General features: G+C 38.9%; 2 protein-coding genes across 5 annotated transcripts in view; one reads left to right on the top strand and one right to left on the bottom strand.

The window, feature by feature from the left end:
* strbp (spermatid perinuclear RNA binding protein) overlaps positions 1-7,283 on the top strand; it is an 83,906-nt gene extending 76,623 nt beyond the window's left edge. Inside the window, exon 19 of one of the 2 annotated variants that reach the window (XM_080047142.1) lies at positions 6,743-7,283. In XM_080047142.1, coding sequence (XP_079903268.1) covers positions 6,743-6,837 — 95 coding nt within the window. In that variant the 3' untranslated portion in view covers positions 6,838-7,283. Of the gene's footprint in view, positions 1-4,437; positions 4,948-6,742 lie in introns of those variants that run through there. The other variant, XM_080047143.1, reaches the window with a different exon arrangement.
* An 11,011-nt stretch (positions 7,284-18,294) lies between these two features.
* The window catches only part of rabgap1 (RAB GTPase activating protein 1), a 77,298-nt gene continuing 68,883 nt past the window's right edge, over positions 18,295-26,709 (bottom strand). For all 3 annotated transcript variants that reach the window (XM_080046961.1, XM_080046959.1, XM_080046960.1), the window contains 3 exons: positions 25,568-25,639; positions 22,790-22,990; positions 18,295-21,111 (listed from right to left, as the gene is read on the bottom strand). In XM_080046961.1, the coding sequence (XP_079903087.1) occupies positions 20,989-21,111; positions 22,790-22,990; positions 25,568-25,639 (396 nt within the window). In that variant the 3' untranslated portion in view covers positions 18,295-20,988. The remainder of the gene's footprint in view (positions 21,112-22,789; positions 22,991-25,567; positions 25,640-26,709) is intronic.

Below are 26,709 nucleotides of genomic sequence, written 5' to 3'. Positions count from 1 at the left end.
AGCCTAAGGCTTATCGAGTCCCGCCCCCAATTTCATCAGATTCAGAATCAGATACACATTTACTGATCACAGAAAAAAATAAAAATAAAAAAAAAATGTTTTAAAGAAATAAAAAAAATAAAAAATGAAAATAAAAAATGAAAAATGAAAAATGAAAATGAAAAGGAAGAAAACAAAAAGGAAGAAAACACAATTTTGCATTTTTTTTTTTTTTTTTTTTTGTCTGTTAAGCTGCAGTCCAATACACAGTCAAATTTTCATTCTCCTTATCCATTGACCTTGCACAACTGACATGCTTTCCATTTTCCCGCTGAATTTAATTACACATCGATATCCTCTCCATCCACTGTAGCCATTTTTTGGATGTTTCCTTTGATATCTGCGATGTCTCCTTTCATGCCATCGAGGCCTTTTCAAAGTCATTATCTGGTAGTCTAAACACAACTGCAAAAGTATTCAAACCCAAACAAGTCATTCTCCTGACCTCTCTTTTACCATGATGTTATGATAATGCCATTCACCTTTACTCCGCTTATTAGTGCTCTGCTTTCAGTCTATAATTTTCCATAGTTTTAGAGACATACATTTTTTTGAAATTTTGCAAACTGCAACTCCCTGTGATATCATCATCAAGTTCATTCCATAATTTAATACCCTTTACAGAAATCGAAAATGATTTAAGTGTGGTCCGTATATTTTTCTCTGTGAATCTTCTTTTTCTTCTTAAATCATGCGAAACTCCTCTATCTTCAAACATTGCTTGTAAACTTACAGGAAGGCTTTTTTTTGAAGCCTTGTACATCATTTGTACGGTGTGGTAACTTACTACGTCCCGTAATTTGAGAATTCTACCTTCAATAAAGAAGTTATTGGTGTGTGCCCTGTAAGTTGCTTGATATATTATTCTTATTGCCCTTTTTTGAAGGATCTCCAGGGGGTGCAATTTACCTTTGTAAGTGTTTCCCCACACCTCAGCACAATAATGCAGATGTGGGGAAACTAAACTCCAGTATAAAACAAGTAAGGCCTTTTGATTGAAAAAATATTGTGATTTCCAAAGTATAGAAATACTCCTGGCTATTTTGCCCCTAAGATGGCTAACTTGTGGTTTCCAACTTAGCTTGTCATCAAGTATTACCCCTAGTACTTTGTGTTGCTTGACCCTTTCAATATCAATCCCATTTACCTGGATTTTCACAGTGACCTCTGCTGCTCTCCTACCAAACAACATAAATTTAGTTTTTTCTAAATTTAATGATAACTTATTTCGGTTTAACCACCCATGTAATTTAGTCAATTCAATGTTTACAGTCTCAACCATATTATTCAGATCATGCCCCGAGTAGAAGATGTTTGTGTCATCAGCAAATAAAATTAACTTTAAGACCTTCGAAACTTTCCATATATCATTTATGTAAAGCAGGAATAATTTCGGCCCTAAAATTGACCCTTGAGGGACCCCACAAACAATATCCAAGCATCTCGATGTGAACTCCCCTAATTTCACATATTGTTTCCTGTCCTGTAAATAACTTCTGACCCAGTCCCGTGCTATCCCACGAATGCCATAATTCTCAAGCTTATTGAGAAGGATCTCATGATTTATAGTATCAAAAGCTTTTTTCAGGTCTATAAAAATTCCTATAGAGTACAATTTTTGATCAATAGCATTACTAATAATTTCTACCGATTCAGCCAAGGCCAGCGCCGTGGAATGATTCTTTCTAAAGCCAAATTGACTGTTATAAAGAATTTGATGTTTATTAATGAAATCATCTAATCTATTGTTAAATAGCTTTTCCAAAATTTTAGAAAATTGTGGCAAAATTGAGACTGGTCTATAATTTGTAAATGAATGTTCATCTCCACTCTTATGTAATGGTATAACCTTAGCTATTTTCATGCTACAAGGAAAAGTTCCTGTTTGAAAAGATAAGTTACAAATATGTGTCAAAGGTTGAAGAATACTTTCTTGCACTGATTTTATTATTTTCATGTGAAGCCCCAGCGAGTCTCTTGAGGTCTTTGGTTGCATTCCCAGTAAAATCTCACTAATCTCGTTGGCCTTGACTGGCTTTAGAAACATGGACTGTTGGAGAGATTCTTCCTGTTCCCAAGACTCCCCCATACACCTGTCACGGATACCCATGGCCAAATTCGGTCCAACCATAACAAAAAATGTGTTTAGTTTATGCACCACAGTATTCATGTTTTCATACTTAACGTTATTTTCATGGAAATACTGAGGATAATTATGTATTTTCTTGTCATTTCTTAACACTGCGTTCACTATGTCCCACAATTTTTTTGGGTAATTTGCATTTGTTTCTAAAAGCTTGCAATAATATTTTTTTTTACAATCTCTGAGAATGATATTTAGCTTGTTACGATAGGTTTTATATTTTAACTCAGCCTGAGGTGTCCTTGCTTTTATGAATCTTTTGTACAATGTATTTTTTTTTTTACAAGCATTTTTCAAGGATTTAGTTAGCCACTGTTTATTCTGTCTTTGCTTAAAGGCCCTTTTTTTTAGTGGACAATTTTTTTCATACAGCCTTTGAAATACCTTCAGGAATAATTCAAAACTTACATTTACATCCTTCTCCTTGTATACACAGTCCCAATTTTGCGACAATAAATCATTTTTCAATGCCTCTATTCTCTCCTCGGTTTCCAGTCTAACATATGCGTCTGTGTTTGGTCTAATTTGCAACTTTTGTTTCCAATCGTATATAGCAAATACAGGTAAATGGTCACTTATGTCATTTATCAATAGTCCACTATCTATTACATCCCCCATAACATTCGTAAATATGTTGTCAATTAACGTGGCACTATTTATTGTAATCCTGCTTGGCCTTGTAATTAAGGGCTGTAGGCCCATTACGTTCAGTGTATTTACAAATTCATCAGTCAGTGGAGTATTATTAAGTAAATCAATGTTAGTATCCCCACAGATAAATATCTTCTTTTGCTTTGACTTAGAAAACAATTCTCCCACATATTCTATAAAGTCTTCCATTTTTGAATCGGGTGTTCTGTACACACAGCTGATAATTAAACATTTATCATTTGTTTGGATTTCAATAGTCACACATTCCATTAGGTTATCAATTGCAGCGCACATGTTATTTACGATTTCAAACCTTATATTTTCATCAACGAAAAGGGCCACTCCTCCCCCTCTCTTGTTAATTCTGTTGACACAAACCAGTTTATAACCCTTAAGTTCAAAGTCCATGCATTTGCCTTCCTTAATCCATGTTTCTGACACTGCAATGATGTTGAATGGGTTGGAGAATTTCTGTAAGTATTCCTTAATATGCGAAAAATTTGTGTAGAGACTTCTGCTATTAAAATGAATTATGGACAATTTCCCAATTGACTGAAAGCAACTGATGAATTGATCCTCTGTATGATACTGACAGTCTCTTTTCCCTCTCTTGTAGAAGTGATTATCAGGGTCAATACTTTCATTTTGGTCCGATGATGTAGGATCCTCGTAAAGATTAGCTGATAACTCCAGACTATCATGATAATTTATCCCATCAGTTGTGTTGCTCATTCTTGCTGCCTAGGGTTGATCAGGTCCTCTTCCCTCCGGAATTGAACCAGATCCTCCTCCGTTCTGATTTGCACAATTTTGGCGTCTTCGGGTGAAGCTCCATTCATTTTGATGAAGATTCTTCCATCTCTTGTCCATGTTTGTTGGACCCGTCCACATTTTTTTAGCCCTCTCGCTTGGTAGGCCAGGTTAGCATTTCTCTTGGTTAAGTTTTCACTCATTCCAATTTGTTCACCTTTAAGCTTCTTGCCTTGACTTAGCAGCTCGATCTTATACTTTCTACTCACAAATTTCAGAATGACAGCCCGCTTTTTGGCGAATTTTCCCTTCGGGAGAAGAAAACAAGACTCCACGTTCTCCAGATCCAGACTAATGCCTTTGCTTCTCAGGAACCTTTCAACCTGGTTTTCCACCGACACATTCCTAGTATCGCCCTCATCATCTTCATTCACGGCAGCTGCATACGACCTAGGTTTAATATCCATTCCAGTCATTATCACATCTCTGTTTTTTGCTTGTTGATCTTGGTCATCAATTTTAAACGATGTTTTCATAACTGATGTCAAAGCTTGCTTACACTATTACAGAAAAAAAGTCCCAAGGTACGATGAATCAATATCAATCTTTAACTTCAGCTGTTGCTTTTCTTCTCTTTTAATCCCACTAACCATGAAGTGTGTCACCTCGTGTGCACACATTCCCGCCTTGTCTCACACACTTACACTCCTCTTTGGGAAGCCCTGTTTGTGTAGTGCCAAGTTGTTGAAGCTAAGTGTAGCATAGTGTGTAGTGTAGTTAGCGTAGCAAAACACTGTTATTTGTTTTCCTGGACACTGATGCAGAGCTGTGCTCTTCTCATGTCTCCCCTCTAGGTTTGCCCAAGAGAATGCTTCTGTTGCCTGTCATGAAAATGCCCGCCTACCCCGTCCCCCACTACTTCTTTTAACACAGGAGACGTACATACCAAACACTTTGTCATACATACAAAACGGTTGTTATTTTTTTCAAACCACACAATTCACTTTTTTCTAGAAGGGAAACTCCGCCTGTTTTTATTTTTCTACAATATCAAGGATAAAGGACTTGGGCTGCAGAATTTTTTTTAAAGGGCGTTTATTGTTCTGTTTTCTTACTGTTTCCAAAAAAAACTTTTATGAATATGAAAGAATTACTGCAGGTTTAAGTTTTTAAGGGATACAAAAAAAACTTGAAGGATTTGTACTGTGAACTGTGACCTCATTCTTTTGAATCTATAGCAGCTTTTTGTTTTTTGTGTTTATTCTTTGTTAGGAAAGAGGATAAGGTTATTGCAATATGATACACACAACACACACACATTCTCTGTAAAAAAAAAAGATAAAATAATAATAATATTATTGTGAGCTGTGTGAAGGATGTAAATGAATAAATAAATAAGAATGTTGAAAAATGAATAAAGTCTCTTCTGAAAGCTAAACTCACTACCTGGTATACATCTAATTAAAAGGCTTTCAGCTTGGAACTTGATGCCTAACAAGCTTGTTTTTGTTTCTATGGGTTTTCTTTAGATTTAATTTTTCGACTTCTCAGAACATCAATGTCACTTAACGTGCAAATATCGACCATATCTTTTGACCTGCACGTTATGATGTGACACTATGACCTAGATTTACATTCAGCTTTCATAGTCCGCCCTTCTACAAGCACACATATTTGAAAATTACAATCTCTCCACGTACCTCCATGTGTTCTCCTTGCATCCATTTGACCCCTAGGCTTTTGACATATTCAGGGTAGAAAAAGGCAAGAAGACAAAGGATGAATTTTGTAAAGCTCTTGTCAGATCCTGCGTTTCGCATTCAGCAGCACGATCTCATTACCTTACGTGGATTAATATTTGGCAGCGTTCCCACAGCTATCAGTAGGGATCAACCCTCCAGGTATATATGGAAAAGCTTTGATGCATTCATTGTCGCATAAGTCTGCTGCAGCCCTTGTCGCAGCGAATGATATTTGGATTCCCCCGGTACATTGTTTCACATAAAAATGGCCCCCAAAAACAGTCAAATATGTCACACACATTTTTTCTTATTTGGCTTTTAATCGGTGTAACAGTGGTGCACCTAATCGTCACAGTAAGTCATTCAAAAGCAGCAATAAGGGAACCACATGAAATCAAACCTCGTTGGCAGCGTGTTGTATGCAGTTGTTGTATAGTATGTCAGTAGCATTGCTGTAATTGTTTGAGCCGGTTTTTGCATAGTCTTCAAATAAGGCTCAGTCACTGAAACTCAAAACTCAAAGCTGTCCCACTATACTCTTGTTTCAACCAATGAATCTTAAGTATTTGCCGTAAAAAGCAGATACTTCAGTTTATTCTATCAACGGCTAATCAAAGGTCAGTGTTACTTCACCACGTCTTGGGTCATCCAACCAGCGAGAGATAACCCCCCTCCCCGACGACGTCTCCATGGTTACTGCTATGAGGCGCAGCCATTGGATGAGAGGATCCAATATCTCGTCCAATGGTTGGTTGAATGAGCTCCATTGAATTGTTCTAAACATATTTTTGAAAGATATTTGTTTGGACAACATTGAAGCTTTACTTAAATCTCCCATGAATGATCGAGGATTCCTTTCCAGCTGCATATGTTTTTCTGTTATTCTTCTGTCTGTTTACGGTTCAATAAATGTTTTCACGCCAATGTCATGTTTCGTGTGCACACAATACAGTTAGCAAATCAAATGTACTTAATGGAAAATCAGGATAATAATTTTATATTTTCACTGAATTATTTGTTAGAAAGAAAAGTGTATGTGTAATTGTAGGTGTAATCAATTCAATTCAATTTGGGCAAATCTATACAATCTTGATCCTATTAATGCTACCAGGGTATTAATCTTTTTTTTTAATTCCCAATCAGGAGGATTTGTCCATCCTTTAAGTGGACTTGAAGTAACCTTAACCTTAAAACAAAGCAGAATTTCCTTCTCCACATTGCATTTCTCTGTATACTTTTACGGCATTAAATATCTTTCAAATTCATATTGCTGTCAAATAATTGATGCCATTTTCCTGTATAAGATCCTCACATTGTGTTCTTTTTATAGAATTCAAGATCTGTTCATATAGTAGCCTAATGACTCTCTAATGACTGTGTCTCTGCTCCCTTGTCTCTCTTGTCCATGTGACTGCAGGCGGTCTATTCATTGACAATCCCTTCTACCAGCCACGGACCCTCGCTCCTTTTATCATCCACCTGGGTCCCCAGGATCTCTTCTCTGACTTCTAGAGTGGGCTCTGGAGGTGCTCTGATACACTCTACACACTCACCTGTCCGGAGTATATGCAGGAGGACGCCTGTTTATTTTTTTCCTGTCCGTCTAAGCGGGCTGCCTTTACTAAATCCAGGTGACGGACTCACACAATCCACAACTGCTTTGGTTTGATCAGTCCTCTTTGGCGGGGGAAAAAACACTGTGCCCTTTGACGAAGGCAGACTTTTTCTCACCAGAGGCTCAAAGCTTTCTCCGCTCTCCACCTCTGGATTACCACTTCAATAGGGGGGAGGGGGGGAGTAACTTTAACATGAAGCAATACTCGCATTTTACGAGAAACTGCGCTGAGGCCGGGCTGAACTTTGGTCTTTTTCTAATAGCAATACACCGTAACTCCTCTCCTCCTCGAGCTCTACTTAACTTGAGAAGATGTGAATGTCTGAGGGAGTTTTAACCCAAACACAGCATTGCAATAGCTCATTTTGATTGTATATCCATTGTATGTGTGTGTGTGTGTGTGTGTGTACGTGTGGCTATAACATGACTATATACACATATATTGTAAGGTGTATGTTTCTATAAAGATGTGTTGACAATAATATAATTAATATACGAGGATGTATTTATGTAAATATTCTATAAAATATAACTATTGTTGGTATAAATTATTTTAGAATTATAAAAAGTGAAATGTAACTGTAATATCACAGTATATATATATATATAGCTTTCTTCCAATTTTATATACACTGAGCAATTGCAGCTAGTTCTAGGAGATGCAATATTATCTTTCTATACCTATCCTATCTATTCCTATTAACCCTGTGCTGTTAGAATGATAATGCTTCCTTCTTTCCTTCCTTTGGAACTTTTTCCTCTATCTTCTTTGATGTCTCTCTGAGCCTTTTCTGAGCACACTCTCTGCTGTTTGTTTAAAATGGACCAGAGGTGCTCCCTACTGAACACACTCATAACCTAGTCACACACATTTTAACACACACACACACATTAACACACACACAACCTTCTCCTGTCAGAAAGCACATTTTCTATAGTCTCACTGCTGGCAGGGAATACTGTTGTTACAAATACAGTACTGTATGTGTATATTATATTGTATATGCTTCAATGAACATGCTCCTCCTCCCTCCTACCATTACCACACAGTTAAATGGACACACCCATCGCCACTCAAGAACAGTTGTCAGCTCTGTCCCGCTCGCCTTAGGGACCCCAAAGCACAGCTCATTCACACGCAGTAATATACCTTTTCTTCTGCAAACACACACAAACGTGCACACACACACCCTTCTCTCCATCCTCCTCCTATGGCAAATTCTCAAAAATGAACATATTTGTCAAATGTCCTTGTTACACAACGGGAAAAACACAGCACAATCTACTAGCATACTAATTAAGGGTATATGTAGTAGCCCAAATGGAAAATCTTCAGAAGTGGGACCTTGAATTTGATTTCTATATTCCTGTCTGTGCATACTGCATAGCCGTCCTCATTTGCAAGAATCGAACACTGCAAGATTTTTGGGAAAAGGGATCCGTAGGTTTCTGGATTTTTGCAAAGCTTGTTTTTTTTTTTTTTTTTTTTTTTTTTTACCATTTTCATGCTTTGTCAGGAGAGGACACCTGTGTGAATCGAGGTAGTTTCGGCTAGAGCAAAGGTACCCTGAGAGAAAAAGTTGGATAGGTTGGATTCCTGGTTTCAGACACTGTGGTTGCTTGGGACAAGATTGACCTGTCAATCAAATCAGGCGCTCTGCTAAAACATGTCCATAAGGCTCAATGTGCTCCATGTGAAATGGAACAGTGAAACTCCACATTTCCACCAACAAGATACACATTTGAAAAAGGCCAAAATTAGCTTTTGAGATTAAAACTAAAAAAGATTGACTCGCTGCTAGTGCTGGGTCATAGGGTGTACAGCTCACCTGCTCAAAGTACATGTTTATTGTGTATTCTTAAATTGACTGTATTGTGATGGGGGCGGTGCTGTAGGTTTAACCCTGTTGTAAAACATATTGAATTCACGTAGATAATAATTGGACTGAGGCGGAGAGATGTTCCAAGATGTTGGGTTTCACTTTGTGGTAATATCGTCAGCATATACACTCGCTCAGTGTGGGGTTTCTGTACATTTCCGTAGTGATAACGTGCTTCTGAAAGCACATCAACAGTCATTTTATTTATTTTTAGCCTTTAATAGGGATGATATGTCTGTCAGCAGAGGCAAAAAGGCTTTTATTCTCTACGCAACTGCTTTGATCTAGGCACCGGTTTGATCTTTTATGTTTGATTCAACAAACGTGACGTCTGAGGAGAGACAATGGATTCACTAAGGCCCCAAAGAAACCATTGCCTCAAAGACAATATGTCAAATTAGAGTTGGATCTTGTCGCACAACTAATAAGACGAGGAAGGACATTTAAAAAAATACATAAATCTGGAGATGGTATAAAATGAAGGATGTTGTGCGCCAACTTTGTCATTGTGCTTTTATCTTGGAGCAGTGAGGTCTTAGCTAACAAGCTTTTCGGTCATATGTAAGTTTGAACAGTTGGTTCCTCAATTTCAACAATTGGACCAGACAGTGTGCTGCTGCATGTCCACTATAATTTGGACATGCAGCATAACACACTCATAATCAAAACATTTTAGAAAATGTAAAAACTATAACAACTAGATCCCGATTCCTCGGAAAAATCACCTCCTCTAAAAAAACACATTTTAGCCATGTTTGTTGATAGTGGACCTTTGCAGTGGATGTCTATTTTTATTTAATTTTTCATGGGTTTTTGCAGCGTAGCTATTCTCGGCTTTTTAGAGCTGTTTTCCATGAAATCTCAGAGCACATCTAGTCTGTCTCCAGAAAAATATGTGCTCTGCTTTTGCTCGGAATGTCTCATCCTCGTGTGGAATTCACGTGGAGGTGAATAACTTGAAGCTCGACCGTGTGGAAAACAAACGTCCTCTATCCGCTAAGAATTTCTCCCAATTTCCCCCTCTGTCTCTCTCGTCCTCTTTGTCCAGATGGCCCACATTAATAAGGCAGACATGGCTTACCTCGGTGTGTAACCTTTTCATTCCCCCTTCAGAATGGACAGACAAGCAGGAGGAGTGTCACCCTTACCACTGACCCTGTCCTCTTTGTCTGTTGGCTGGACAACTGTGTGGTTATGTATATGGTTCTCTTTTATTTCTGTTTAGGTTTGTTAGGGTATGTTGATGGAATGTGAAAAAAATTACCATCTTTTAACCGAAAGCCCAGCATTTTTGTAAATAATCAACACCTTCAGTCTGACGTTTTTTTTAAGAAAGAAAGAAAGAAAATCTCCACTCCCAAAGTATTCAATTAGTTTTTCGTCTAAAATAGGTTATTACAGGTAAAAGGAAACATTTATATCAAATCTTCTTGTTCTTTAAAGGTGCACTTTGTCGCTTTGGGTGTGTCAGAGACGAATACCTTTTCTAAGGTATACTGTAATAACGGAATTAACAAACTTTCCTCACAGGAAAATTGGATCCCTGGACCACTGTTTGAAGTTAGCAAACTACCTTATAAGTTACTGTTTCACTGGTGTTGTTTACAGCAGCAGGGGCCCGCAGTTTTGTTTAAAAAAATAGGCTAATCTTACGTTTGGTTCCAGGTGTCTCAAAATAATTATTTTGATTTATGATAGAATTATTCCATACTAAGAATTACATGTAGAGAAAGAATATGTTTTGTAAACTAACTGTAGTTACTGCTTATGTAAACAAACCCCCCTCCTCTGAAACGGCATAGTGCACCTTTTAAAAGTATATATATATATATATATATATATATACATATATACATGTGATGATTTGTCGAAAGCATAAGAAACAAAGAGGACAATAAAAACTAATGTTGCTCATTTCCCGCTCCATATAATAATAAAAATCTTTATTCAGTAAATGGAGAAATAACAGGGAGCCGGAGGAGCGCCGGACAACTTCCAGCTGTGTTTCCCATACTGTTGCACCATCAGGAAAGATGGGAATTCCAGCTGCGCTCCACCATCTAATGTCTCAGAATAGAAAACATTAACTGTGACGCATGTTTTTTTTTTCTCCTGAAGGAGTGGCGCTCACAGTAGCCACACAGTAGCCCCACGTGGAGAACATTTTCTAGAGAGTAATGGCTGTTTGTGCTTGTCCAGTTAGCCCTGATGGATCTCCTTCCTTCTCCAGTGTTCCTTAGAAATGTCTCTTAGAGATCACTATGAAGCAGCCATTGTAAACAAACACACACACACAGATCTCCTGCACAAAAACTGTCTTCAATGGACATTCAATAACTTCACCTGCAAATCCAAGAAGCACAAAAACACACATGAGCAATACACCCTCACATTGTTCTCAGGGCCACCTGACACCCACACACTCACGTATGCAAACACACAAGCACATATTTGATTGTGTATGCACATACTTTTTCAGAGACGGCATGATATTCTTCACTCGATGTTTGTAGCGTAATGTTGTGCGAGTCACGAGAGTGATTAGGCCTTGTTTGTAACTTAAGGATTTGAGCCATGTATAGAGCTGTCTGTAGCACTGTACATACTGGATCTTACTTTCAAAGTTTGCTTTTTTGAGAACCATGCAGTTAGAAAATAAGGAGGATTGCTGTGATCAACCAAAAAAGACTCACATGGCACCAAATGCAGGAGCTTTGATCTTTTTAGATGCTGCGATATATATGTGTTTAGTAGTTGAAGGATTTGTTGCTTTTGTTGCCAGATAAAATCAGGTTTTTTACTATAGGGACCTTTTCATCTCCCTGCCAGGTGAAAGGTCAAAAGGGAAAAGCAAACGATGCGGAGAGACAGAGACGATTGTAAACACAACTTGTGGGTTTGTTCTGCAGAATGGGATTCATCCGGACATCAGCGACTCTGAATGCCTTTTGTTGCTCAAATCTGTTAATCCCAGCAGTCTCAGAAGAGAGAAACCATATGGTGTGTGTGTCAAATGATATTCACAGTCTAGACAGTTTATGAAATGAAAAGGTAAAAAATCAACCGCTGTAGGAAAACTTGTGTATTGCTTGTAATTGTGCAGAGAGTTTGGGCTTTGCGCCTGGGAGTTGGTTGTGCTAGAATTGTCAGGGAGAAGAAGTGCAGAGAGAGAGAGAGAGCCGGAATGTCCACCCGCCAGCTCTGCAGCAGAAATAGAAAGCGGGATCACGTTTCGACTGCTCAGGCAAAGTGAACCAGACTTAACTGCTGAACGGATCATTTTTCCCTGGGTGTGTGTGGATGTGTGTCATGGGGGGGAAATGCTTGTGTTTATCTGTTCATCTGGCAAGCGCATAAAGCGGAGGGGATGGGAAGCTATTTCACACCCGTATGCACATGCACGCACACACACACACAAACACGTACACCAAATTGCTGTCACATGGAGCATGTTGTTGCCTACTTCCTGGTCATGGTCCCATATCCTCCTCATAACGATCTAAGCATTTTGGTTGGGAATGTACACTGTTGTTATCGTGATTGTAGAGTAGAATGTATTTACTCATAGAAAGAGTAAAATTGCTTTTTTGTAGGGAAGCATATATACAGAAATATATATGGATTACATACATACATATATATAAACATCTATATATCTTTTGAACTACTTGTGTGTGTGTGTGTGAGAGTTGTTTTGGGACGAATCCCCCCCTGTGTGAGGGTTCCCATTTCTTTCCCCCTTTTACATTTTGATTTCAATTTGTTTTGACAAAAAAAAATAGCGTCTTAAGAGTGATAAGTGTTTACTTTTTTTCCTGTAAATATGATTTTTGAAATTTTATTTTTGACGAAAAGGGGATTCAAAGAAAAAACTATTTATCGATGCTGCCTATGAAACTATGAAGGGATATCCGTCCGCAGAATATGTCATGATCCATGAAATGATCCAGGAAGGAAATTCTGGTGAAATGTAAAGTTGACAGGGTCGTGCTGAACAATGAATGAGAGGGGAGAGGGAGGGGAGAGGGAAGGGGGGTGATGGGGTCATTTGAACTGTATTGATCGTTTTGATTAGTAGCAACTTTCACAGCAGTGATGATCTGTGGTTTTCACTGTTTTTGACATAATCTATGCTTGATGAACTGAAAATAAATCGGAGAAAGTGCTTAATCTCTATATTATGTGAGTATCTTTTTTTAATTGTCTCTGGGAACTGAAACTGATAAGGTGACTGAGTGACTTGTTGGTACATGAATGTAATGTGTGTGTGAATGTAGCAAAAGAAAAAGGCAGGCTCAATAGAACAGGTTGACAATGTGATATAAAGAGATACCTTATCTACATATCATTATTATTAATATTTACCATATTGTGTTTCAATATAACACTACTCTTCTACATGATACAAAATAATGGAATATAAGCACTATAACAAGTTGCAGGAAGTAACAGCACATACTATTAACTGTAAGAGAACAGACATTTTGAAAACTTTAATTGTGGTTAAGAAAAGCTTAATGATGCCACGTAAAAACAAGCATAGGGTTGTTGATTAAAACAATACACAGTTCATACAAGAGTCCACAGCCACTCTACAAGCAACATATAAGCACAGCACCGCTTTGTGCTTGATGCTTGGGCTGATGGGAATGTCATTAATTTTTCAGGATTTGGTCATAAACCACAGCACATAAAGATTCTGACCTAATATGGTCACAAGCAGTCTATCCAAATAGTCCCCAGAGCCACTGCTATGTTCACATGTGGAAAAGTGAAAAGCTAAACTAAAGTTAAAAGTAACGAGAAAGATTTGGTGTCCAAGATAAATATTTAGTTGATTTTATAAAACACATGCTACTACTCTTTGGCCTTTCATAGGGAGCTGTTAACTTTGAGCAAAATGTATTGGTTTGGTTTGGTTACGTATGACATGTGAAAACCTTATTATAGTCCCACCTTAAAAATGCTCAGGTTTATAAGGCCACACTTCCGTTCCTAATGGTTACTTGTGTCATAAATGGCAAAACTCTAATCACTCTGTCAAGGTTATGGGTGATAATTGGCAAGTTTGTCTAAGAGGAGTTTCAACCCATGGCAGTTGAGCAACATGAGCTGTCAATCATATTTAGATCAGCACTGCTGACCGCTGAGTCGGAGTATAGGATGACATCTCTAGCAGTCATCACCACACCGACGCACAGACGCAGCTGCCAGTCATCCATAAAGGCGATATGTGTGTGAGAAAAAGAAGTGCTTTTGTCTGAAGAGAACGCATAAGATTGAACTCTCCAGCTGAGGATAGTTATCCTGACAAATCAAACCCTTTAATATCAGGGGATTGTGCCCGATGTTTTACTACATGAATCCTGACACCTTACTTTTAAGTTCCGAAAAAGTGACAAAAATTAGGGCAATGTAAGTGTTGACATTTTGAAGTTAATGCCATGCTTACACGCCAACTCCCATCATCATGGTACATTCTTATAACAACTAAACAACCACCTAGAGTAAAATATGTTTTATAACAATCAAGAGTTTGAAGTACCGAGAAGAGGCTTGTGAAGGAGGGTAAGTAAGTACTCATTCTTTCTGTAGTAATTCAAGAAAATCTCCATAGTGAGAAATAAGCATAGGCTGTTTAACGTAGCAAAAATATCATATCGGACTTGATGATAAATCTTGGCCTCGGCCCCCAATCTCAGAGTTATGTACACACTAATCTGGAAAACCAATAATACACAGTATACCAGAGGCATCTGGCTGCGTGGGCCACATTCATACACCATGATAGGCCGATAAATGACCTTGGACTGCTGACAATTTCATAGGATGACCAGCATTGAATTTCATCTGGCATCACCAAGATGCTCACAAATCAAATTAATTTGACAGGACTCATTCCTTCCCTTCTGAGGCGTCTGTTTATAGGTAACAACATCGCTGCTGATGATATAATGAGACTATAAACAAATAAAACCAATGTAAATATATTCCTACAACTGTTTGAGGCCAGATTATACTACAGATCTTTTTCGTTATGGCAAGTCTGTCTGAGGCTATTGCGATCCCCGACGTACTTGGTTGGTGCCCGGTCTGAGCCACTGTGTTTAGATCGCTGAGCCATGGCTGTGTATAAACACCAGACTTTTTTTCAGCGCGTACACACTCAAACAGGTGTGGTGAGAAGATATTAGCTGATTTTGACAAAAAAGTGTTCTGGATTATTAATGACTGAGTAGCCTTCAATAATGTGCGGACAGCGGACTGTATTGTAAAGTGTTGCCAATCTTTTTGGTTTACTGTTTCCCAAATGTCACATTTTAAACCAAACATATTGATAAACCACGTTTCGCATTTTATGAAAATCTTCCAGACAGCTTTAATGAAAGACTTGTTTACAGAAATGTAGTTGATTTCTTAGTTCCTTTCTTATGTTCTTGTTGGATGAACATCCAAAACTGCATCATCAAACAGTATGTCATATGGAGACTTAAAAAGCGAGGACCTAATCCGGATCCCTGGGGTACGCCAGAGGGACTCAGAAAGGAAATGTACGATGTGGGTCACTCAAATAACATTTTACATCAGGACCTGTTTGATCTGAGAGAGACACATTAAAATTGGTCGTTATTAATCATAATAATATAGTAGATCATAGCGTAGGCTAATCTTGCTCCACCCTTGGGTGCAGTTTGAAATAGTAGCCAATGACTCCTACCTTAATTACTTTACAACAAATTTAAATTTGCAATTTTTTTTCTTAATAACTGATTTTTATCTGTATCTGACTGCTTCAACTTGTCTTTGCACCCTGCATTTGACATGTTTTAAAAAAAGATTCCAACCAGGGCATTCACGAGCTTTTCAAAATATGAAATTTTCTTTCCTCTATGAGAGTAAACTTTTATCGAGTTTTTGGCTATTGGTCAGACAAAAATCAACATTTGAAAATGTCAAGTTGGGCTTTCATAACTATACTAAACACATTTACTGACAAAGACAGAACAGAAGATTGAAAGATTTATCGTGAAAATAACTGATGAAACAATAATGGAAATAGATGGAGCCCATCAGAGTGTATCTGTACTACTATCCTAATGGTTTCAGCACATGTCACATTACTGAAACGTCCCTGCTTTGATCCAAGCCTTTTTTGAACGTCATCCCCTCTCCCTCCTTGTTTCCTGGCAAAAATAAGCTAAAAAAAGAAATGGTCACATCAATGTTAAATCATTGATGCATTCTGTCTTGTTTTGAGAAAAAGCCTTGTATTACCAAATTTGGAGATCTCAAGCTTGCAGATAAAGGAGTAAGAATACATGCTCTTTTACAAGTTAAACAATCTCAGAAAATAACTGCATCGTGAATGGATCTCTTCACTATGGAAAGTAGGTGGAAATGAAAAACAAACACTTTTTGAATGTACATATGGGCACATCCTCAATATTGTTTTATGAAATCATTTCAAAAACTGTACACTTCAAAGTGTACCTCAGAGGTGTTCCTACGGCATGTGCTTATGAATTACTTTTCACTGTTGTCAAACGTGTCAAAGTTGCTGGCAGCCAAAAGAGTTCAGATGAGTGTCAATGTGTTTGCAGTCAGCAGATCAGGTGACAAGGAGTTCAGAAGGTGGTTGGGAGGTTCTGGGTTCAGAATAGTTCCACAGTGGCACCTCCAACACACACACACACACACACACACACACACACACACACACACACACACACACACACACACACACACACACACACACACACACACACACACACACACACACACACACACACACACACACACACACACACACACACACACACACACACACACACACACACACACACACACACACACACACACACACACACACACACACATTTTCATCCCTGACCTGCTGCTTACGTCTGAGCACAGCAGCAACCGAAGACGCCTGTCCCGTCAGCATTCCTACTTTTGCATTTTACTCTTGTTGCTGCCTTGCTGGTTGTATTTATAGCTCAGTAATGCAGGACAGAAAGAGGAGAGAGTGTGTGTGTGGGTGTGTGTGTGGGTGTAGTTGGGGATCAGGCTGATTGCATAATGCTGACGCTTGTTACCTCCAGCCGGCTGCAGGTATACCGGGTTTCCAATCTCGTCATGCCTGCTGCTTTGCAATCTGCAGCAAAGGCGGCAGGCAGCACACACGCAGAGCCAAGATCTCCACGGCCCATCATCACTAAAGGTGATAATTTTATGGCCACTGCACTGAGTTATAAACACTCCGAATGATATATGGTGAGACCTCGAGCACAATCAGTTCACCCTAGCACATTTTATACACAGGGGCCACGGCAGAAAATAGCTCATCCCTGACACAGATAACAACGCAGCCATATGTTGTGAGGGATGCGCTCTAAGGGGGGGAAAGGACGAGAGATATGGAACTGGAGCCAAAGTCAGTGGGGAAAAAAAAGCTATGAAGAGCTTTCCAAGCAGCTCCAAGGAAATGGCTCGTTCAGGCGGCTGACAAATATAGAGGCTGTTTTCACAAGACATAATTGGTGTGAGGGAGAAAAATGGGTTTATTTTCATGTTCAGAGCTCTCTCAGATGTCCAGTAAAAGTGTTCCCAAGAGGGGAGTGAGATAAGTCCCATTATAATAACGGCACAGGGCCTATTTTTATTTTATTAACTGTTTCTTCTTTTCAGATGCATTGTTATTGAGAGGCTAAGATATTTATAGAGGCCGCGTCTGAACTCGGGAGACAGATAAAGATGCAAGATAACTATAAATACCTGGAGTATATTTAGAATTTCAGGTGACATCTTGAAATGGGCGAGGAGCATCAAAAACAATACGCAGTGCTCCCATTCTTCTCAAATGTGGTCGAGGGGAGGTGTTGATATGGGGTAAGCAGGGTCAACATGTTGATTTCCACTAGCTAGTTGAGGCAATGATTGTCCAATTTCTTGACAATGAAGCATCATAATATGTTAATTCAGCTGGAAGACAGAACATTTACGAAAAAAATAGCCTATGCCTACAACATGAAACTTTAATAGATGGATGGATAGATAGATCTTGTATGTTGACAATATTTGATATTTGAGAACTTTGTCTTCTTTTGTGAAATTAAAGTATACAATTTAAGGGATCAGGAAGTACTGTGAAGTTTTGGTTATGGTTCCGCAACTTAAACATTGTATCATGTTGAAAAAATTGCAAACAGTACTATGCTCAAGTAAAGCTGTTATTTTTATTAAGCAATTACTTTGTCAATATATATAAAATGTGTTTTCTTTTGTTTCATCTCTAATATGTTGAAAATTGAAATGAAAATTAGTGGACGTGCCAGTGATTGCTTAACAGTTACCCATGGGCACGTCTTAAATGTCTTAAATTGTGACCAGCAGACCAGATTTTCAATTTACAATAATTTAATAAAACAGAGAAAAGAGATAAAAAAAGAAAGAGGCATGTATATTCTTGTGTCGATATCTTTATATTGAAATTGATGAAGTATACACAATGCATCCTACACTATTACAATTTCCACACGTGGATAATGGTTGTGTTGTCGGATGATAACACTACGTTTTGGCATTTCATTAACCAAACAGCAGTCTGACTGAGAAGCTCGGAGGCAAAAATCAACATTAAAAAGATAAAACATTGTGGTGGATTAAACTGTAGCACGGCAGCAGGTAGGTAGGTAACAAGTAGGCAACAATAGGAGTTGCAGAGTAGAAAAATCATAAACAAAACACCTCAATATTCATTTCATTTTAACATTTGTTATATACAACCCAGACAGTGCCTTTCAGAGGAGTGGACATTTCTTTCTTTCTTTTAACCTCATCTGAACTTTTCCTCTGACATCACAAGTAGATCCAGCCAATCGGATTCGTCCTTCAAGTTAGGTGCAATTTACAGTAACTGTTCACTTTAGGTTGGCAAACCGAACATTGCTTATTTATTTATTTTACTTTTCCAGTCTAATACTAGTAAAGCATGAATAGTAAATTGGAAAATTTTTGAGCCCACTTTTATTCTCAGCTAAATGTGAAAACACACACACACACACACACACAAACACACAAGCAAGCAAGCACATAAGCACTGTTTAACCCCCTGATCCCCAGTGGGCTAATTTAGACTGCTGGTGTGTAACTCATGTGATACTGATCCTGGGAGTTCCACTTCTGGCGAATGACTTTGTCTTTATGAGTGTGACCTTCTGCCCCTACATTCACACCAGGGTGGGACTATACACTCAGTGGCCACTTCAAAATGGCTGCTTTTTTCCCCCTCGCAAACACATTGATAGATGTTGCAGTTTCCCCAAATGCTTGACAGGGATTTCTGCTCCACGCTGTTTCAATAAAATGCATAAATTCCTGCACATTTTCTTTAGGAAGCTGTGTGACACCTGTGCTATAGGTATTCTGTTGCACCTGCTCTGCTGCTGGTAAAATGTGCTGCTCTTTCAAACCGCCACCCTGTTATCTTAAAACATTGTTACTTTCCGGCCATTTTGCTTTTCGTTTTCCTCACCAAACATTATAAAGTGGCCACTGAGTGTTTGTCCTGTGCCTGCCTTGATATAAGATGAAAAAGTATATCGTTCCGTGTTTGTGTTGCTTTAATAGGGATCCCCCAAAGTCTGACTGAACGTAGAAAAGTAAAAAATAACCACACCTGCCTGCCACCCTGTTTAAACCAGCATGACCCTCTGCCAGTCTAGGTCAAAGGTCACAGAGAGTGTGGTGGTGAATACATAAAATTGACTTGACTAGAAGAGGGGGGCTGGTTAACCTAAGGTGGGTCCAAAGAACTATCTGCTTGCTTGCTTGTTTGTGTGTGTGTGTGTGTGTGTGTGTTTTCCATTTGGACTTTGCGCCCCAGGGTTCAAACATACATACACATACTGTATAATACAAGCAGAGGTTTGCATGGTTTGGAGTTTGTTTAGTGTCTTTGTGCTGGAACATCCAAAGCAAACAAACCTCGAGCATGTTTTATGTCTGAAATTTGATGTGATAACATTGCTCTAAGTTTGTTAAATGATATATATAGCCATCCACTAGTATCACCTGTATTATTAACCTTCAGATCAAGGCTCTGTCAGCAAAATTCTTTAGCATCATTCATATACACATTTTGAACATTAAAGGAAAACTGGACGACCAGGAAAAAAAAATCTTTCCTTACACGCATGCAACACATTCATAACTTTAGTGCTTTTTTCTTTCCCTTGGACTTCCACACGCTCTCTCTCCCTCTTTCTTTTATATACACACATTTCAACTTATTTCAGTCAATTATTTACTCATTCAAACACGTTTTTTTCTTTTTAGGTCTCTCACACACACAACACACACACTTGCGGACACAAACACCTCGCAGCAAACATAAAACAAAAAAAAACATGCACACTTCACACACACACACACACACACACACACACACACCCTCTTTACATTAGCACATTCAATGGTACATATATAGAAAAAGAAAGGTACTGTTCAACGTAAATTAGAAAAAGCTCATTTTTTTTTTTGAAAAGGCATCTATTAGCTCTCGTACCTAAAACTGATTTTTTTCTCTTCTTTTTTTTTTTACATGGGACTGGTGTTTTTTTTTTTGCCAGTAGTTTTAGAAGGGGAGCACGCAGAACAGTAAGGAAGGACGGAGTGTTTATCTTCTCTATCCCGTTAGGACAGTCACAGTTCAAAATGTCCAACCTTCCTTTCTGGTTTAATAATATCAGCAGTACAAAGACAAGAGATAAATGAAAGCGTTTCTTTTAAACGCTATTCTTTCTGGTGAAACGGTGGAAGCATAATGTTTCCATGGGGGACAGTGGTACCATTGGACTTCATCTTATTATTGTTATTCAACCCCTTCTCATCAGCGCATTGGCTGGATTCATTCGGGGTCGGAGAGTGTGGGGGGACGGGGGGCGGGGAGGGGGGGGGGGGGGTGGGGGGTTATTAGACCATGAGGGAAGGGAAAAACACGACAAGAGAAAACAGTAAGTAACACAGTCTTGAAGCAATGGTCATCCTGTTTTTTTTTTTTTAACGATCAATGTTCAAGTTAAAGTTAAAGTTATGGCCCGGTATAGGGTTAAGTTAGGCGTCAGCGTTCGTCCAGATAGTACAAGTGGATGATGGGGGGTTATGGGGTTAGGTGGTCTCCTTGCCCTGGGCCCCTGTGGCTGTCTTGATGGAGCTGAGCGTTCGGTTGAACCAGGTCTTCTTGGCGGCCTGCACCTCGTTAAAGGCCAAACCCAGGTGGTGCTCCAGGTCCTGATTGAAGAGAGGGAAAAAAGAGAAGTTAAGTTAGGTTAGGTTAGGTTATCTTTATTAGTCTATTTACACGAGGCACATTGAAATTCGTCTTTTCGCATATCCTCTCTTCAGTTACCACACTGGTGGGGGTCAGAGCGCAGGGTCAGCCATAGTACAGCGCCCCTGGAGCAGTTTGGGGTTAAGTGTCTTGCTCAAGGACACAATGGTAGAGATGGTGGGCACCATAGATGTAATACCAGCAACCACAATGATGACAAGTAACACCCTCATGACCGGTGCTGGGGAATCGAACCAGCGACCTTATGGTTACTGGTCGGCCCCTCTTCCACTAGGGTAGGCCATCCTACAAGGAACTAAATCACCATGTCTGCCAGTAAATATGAGAATGAGGCAGATTTTGTCCGGAGCGTATGAGCCTCTGTGTTTACTGTGTATACATTCTCTAGTATCTTTTTCTTTTTACCATTTTGTCTTTCCCATATCAGCAGCCTCCTGGCAGACTCTTAAAGACACGTGGTAAATCACATGAAATCCTCATCTTTTCTACTTTGACATGGTTCCCAATAAACTCCTTACAGCACTAACCCCTCGAAAGCTCTTTCCATGAATAGTTCACTGTCTGTCTTCTGGTCTGTCTGCTCTGTTTTTCTTCAACCTCATCGTGTTCTAAGAAAACTAAATAGCTCGTATTTTACTTATTCTCACCAGTTATTTCTGAACTGACTGTTAAAGAACAGCAACTGTGCGCACAGAATTTTTTTAGAATATTTCAACTGTTTCAAAAGCTCTCCCACTGTTGGGATGGCTCTTTTAGAATTCTATTAGACCCTAACGCTGCTTCATACACTGTTGATCGCAGCAACTTCATCAATCATTTAGTTGATATAGCCGAGTCTTTTCATGTAGCGCTTGTCAAAGGTTGATTAAGTCAAGATGAGAGTATAATTACCAGCTCCCATTTAATGGCTGCGCAACAAAACATCTGCCGATTAAATCATAAAGACTAACAAAGTCTCAATTCACGTCTCAGCCCTTTTAGGCCCCCTCAAACGAGCCAAATATAACCTCCTTATTAAAACTGACTTTAATATGTTCTTAAAGGCTGTCAGAGCAGTGTGGAATGTGTCACTGCAACAAAAGGCCAGCAGTGCAGCAGACTCACTGCGACTCACGCTCTGTTTGTCTATTGGCTTCTTCTACATCAGCCAGATGAGCAGGAGCAGAACTACTGTGGTATAATTCTATAAGTTCTATGGTTCGGTCATGATTGGCTCTTTCAGAATCAGAAAACAACAAGACAAGGGAAATCTGGAGTACAGTATATCTTTGACACGTGAATTCATCATCTTGGTATTCTTTCTTATAATAGTTTTATTATTCCACAATGCTAAGATTTGTATTTTTATGTTTTGTTTTGTTGTATTTTTAAAAAGTATTATTTATATATATCTTATTAACCAAATTAGAAGGATGCATTCGCTAAACAAGGCATTCTCATTTCACCTTGAAAACACCTTGGGATTGTTCTGTGTAATACTCCTCTTTGAAAAATGTGCCCTTCTTCAGGTGAAAATATGCACTGTACAAGCAGTTTAATTGTGTCCTCCTGCTGCCTCCTAAATGTAATCATTTCTTGAACCCTTTTGCTTGCCGTAGCGCTACCGGTTTAGCGTACCTGTATTTTGCACTCGGCCTCCACCAGCTGCAGTTTGGTCTGGGCCAGCTCCAGCTCCATCTCTCTGAGCTGACTCTTGAGATCCTCCTTCTCCTCATCCGTCTCCTCGGAGCCTCCGGCCGGCAGAGTGCTCACAGCCGAACGCACGCGGCCCTCTTTGTTGAAGAGACTGCTGCACTTCTCACAGCCTTCCACTTTGGACTATAGAGGGACGGACCGGAAGAACGAGAGAAAAAAGGTTAAGAGAGAAATAAAAAAAACAAGGTGACAACTGACATCTTTATACCCGAGGAAGAGGGTATAAAGATGTCAAGTTTTGTCATTTCAGAACCAAATACATACGTGTATAGAACTGACTTCTCTTGTAACCCCAGCTGTTGTTTAGTGAGAGTTAGAAGGTAATGTTGATTTTAGAGACTGAAATAAATATGTGCTCTCTAATAAGTAATTTGTGCTCTCAATGGTATGATTTGGTTGCAGGGATGACTTAATTTGTGCTCATGGATGTAATCTTGTTTTTGGCGTGAGACAGTCTGCGCTCAAATGAAATTGAGAGAAGGAATTAAGTAATCGGTGCGCTTGAATTATTCTATCGAGAGCACAAATCGCTCATTTTAGAACACACATTTTTAGATTGATTTTTATCTCCATTTCAGATCCCGAGCTCTGCAGCAATAAGACAAGCGAGTCAGAAAATAAAAATAAAATGTATTTGTTAACCTAGAAAGTCCATAAAAAGAAATCAAAGAATCAGAGCTCCGACAAGCATCCTTGTGACCGATGTGTGCAGTGGAGACAAGATTGATGCTATTTTTGAAAAAAAATTAAGGAATAGTTCAACATTTTTAGGCTTTTTGCCTCACTAAGAAAAGGCTACAGAAACCGTTCCTGTAACTGTGCAATGCATTTTTGATATGGAAATGGGCAATTCGACTCTGCCCATTTCTAAATAAAAAATGCATAGGAGAATGAGGCAAAACGCTAAAAATGTATAATGTTGAACTACTGTATTCCTTTAAAGACTATTGTCAGTGTGCAGAAGCTTTGAAAATGTTACACAAATACCAAGAATAAAATGGACAAGCAGAAGATGTCAACACACTAAAAATTGTCAAACCAAACAGCTATTGTCTAAAACTAAATGCGAGTATCTACAGCCGTGTCATTCCTCGGTGTGCCCCTATTCTATCACTTTGTAGAAAATATATTTTTACATTTTGAGAATGAGGTCGTGTTGTGTTTTGTTACTGAAGCGTGGCAGCTCATTAGCGTAGCAGCCACACAAGCCAACCCTGCCTTCCCTCTCCGGCACACCGCTTAGCCCTCTAGTCAAAGGGCTCCTTTTGGGTGCTATTGTATGCAAGGAGCTAATATTGGGCACAGATCATTTTGTGCAAGCAGCAACGGAGGAAAATAACTGGGGACGGAGCCACACTGACTGCGCAACTAGACAACACTCCATTCAGATACGTTTGACTTGTTCATAGTACTCCACTGTTGATTCATTCATTCGATAGACTAGTGCAGTAACAACAAGCAGCGTTTTGTCCACAGCTTTGCAGTTCATATAGTCAAGAAGATTGTATGCTTTAACAGTTGACTGTGTTGGACTTGCTTGTAAAAAATTCCCTCGAAAATGAATATTTCATAAGAATATTACATTTCATTTGGATTTAACTGTCAACTGAGTTTAAAGCTAAGCAGTAATTATGCGTAACGGTTCAAGGCTCATCACTGCAGAAAGTGGATGAGAGCATTAAAACGAAGCAGCCCGAGTGCCCGCGTCGAAATTGTTTCTGCCGTCACTTTTACTAGAGTTTCAGTGAATAAGCATGTCAGTTTTTTATTATTTAAACATCTCCAATTAATGCTGTTGTTGATTAGAAAGGATTGCTTGGTGCAGCAAAATGCTATTAAACCGGCAGATTGCAGACAGTGAATTGCATTTGCTGCACCATTCTGTAAATAATGAAATAAACATAGGTACAAAAACAAGGGGATTAGCTTTGAGACATATACCTCTATCACTCACGCACACGCACACACACACACACACACACACACACACACACACAGAATCCCTTCTATATCCTTTGCAGAACTTGTCCTAGGTGCGATAAACCCCTTTTTGTTTGTCCTTGGGCCGTCCTGCCAAAATGGCCTCTCTCCCAGCTGCGGTCTTAACAAACTGCACACGGGCCCAGTGTTGCACGTGCAGGAAGAAGTGGAATGTCTGGCCCTGGCTTCTTTGGCCTAACTCCTCTGTCTTCCTCCAAAAAGCTTTGATGTCACTGCCAGTGGAGACAATACGATGGCAACATAGTTCCAAAACACAGCTGCAAAGCTAGTTCTCTAAACCCTTTAGATCAAAATACTGTTGCAGAGTGTTAGTAAACATGCTTTCTAACTATCATTTAAGGTCTGTGTTGGGTATAAACTATCAACCAGCAATGTAATAGCCAAGGATAATGTATTACTGTCTCCGGCAGTCATCCAGAATACTTAAAGCTGTAGTTATATAATGAATTCTTCAATTAGTAGCTGCGCAAAAAAGAGAGAGAGAGAGACACACACACACACACACACACACACACACACACACACACACATATATTCATTCAGACATTTGTCGCTTACAGCACAGCTCCGTAATTATGCTCCACTTAAAAGTCCCTTCTGTTAATCTGCAGCGTGTGTTTGATACACACAGCGAGAGATTCGAGGTGTGTGTGTGTGTGTGTGTGTGTGTGTGTGTCTGCGTTTGAGTGTAAAATTCACCCGGATTTTCTCCAGTTCTCCTTTGTTGGCTGTCTGTTGTTTCTCCAGACGTTCACTCAGCTGGGAGCAGATCTGTGTGGAGACGGGGACAGTTGTTCAGAGAAGCTTGTTCAGTCACAACAGTAACGAGGATGTCACAATACTGTACACACATATAATACCCTCCAATTCTTACAGCTATTCATATTAATGAGCTTCACTACATTCATCTACTAAGGTTGGGTGTTTTTCTTTTACACGTCTACATCAGTCCATCTGTGTAATAAAAGCCTAAAACTGGGGAAGAATAAAAAAAAAAATCCATGGCCCTCCATTTCCTTGCAGTATTTTTGTTACACAAGAGCCATGGGAACACAAATGTGCCATAACACATTTAAAACTAAATTTGTGTCCACGCCATTAGAGAAAGTTTTTTTTTTTTTTAATTAAATTGTGATTTCCAACCCTCCTGAACACAACCCTTGTTTCTCCCCCTCCCTCCTCTGTTTGGGTAAATCGCTGTCCGTGGCCCAGACTTCATCCTCTTACTCTAAGTCCATTAGTGAGTGTCATAAGGTCCTGTTATTCCATCAGGACTCACCGGATGTACAGTGCACACGTGAGTATGCATGTGCAGCCCTCACATATACAACCATTTTTCATTTGTGAAAGAATTTGGAAATGTTTGGAAAACTTGGTGGTTATATTTATTCTGTATTTACTTATGTTATCTCTGATTTTATTTTATATTCACAGTTTCTGTGATTTTATTTCTTCTGTTTTCATACTTTATTTCTGTTCTTTCTTATTATATTCTAATGTTGCTGTGCTTAGGTCTGTGTCAGCATGCCTGTCTTCTTACTGGAAATAGGTTCAGCTTAAGTCCAGTGTTAAGAACCAATCTCTACCCTACCCCCATCTTTATATATATATATATATATATATATATATATATATATATATATATATATATATATATATATATATATATATATATATCTTTATATATATATATAAAAAACCTATAACCTAACAGGTACAAACATGATGAGGTATACTAACACAAACACACACACACACACACACACACACACACACACACACAATCTTGCCGACAAACAGAGAGATCGATGTGACATGAGTCATCCTAACGGTAACATCCA

The sequence above is a fragment of the Ammodytes marinus genome (genome assembly GCF_949987685.1).
Source record: "Ammodytes marinus genome assembly, chromosome: 18".
Classification (NCBI taxonomy): domain Eukaryota; kingdom Metazoa; phylum Chordata; class Actinopteri; order Uranoscopiformes; family Ammodytidae; genus Ammodytes; species Ammodytes marinus.
Note: the sequence above shows the minus strand (reverse complement) of the source record. Positions and strands in the feature narration are given on the sequence as shown.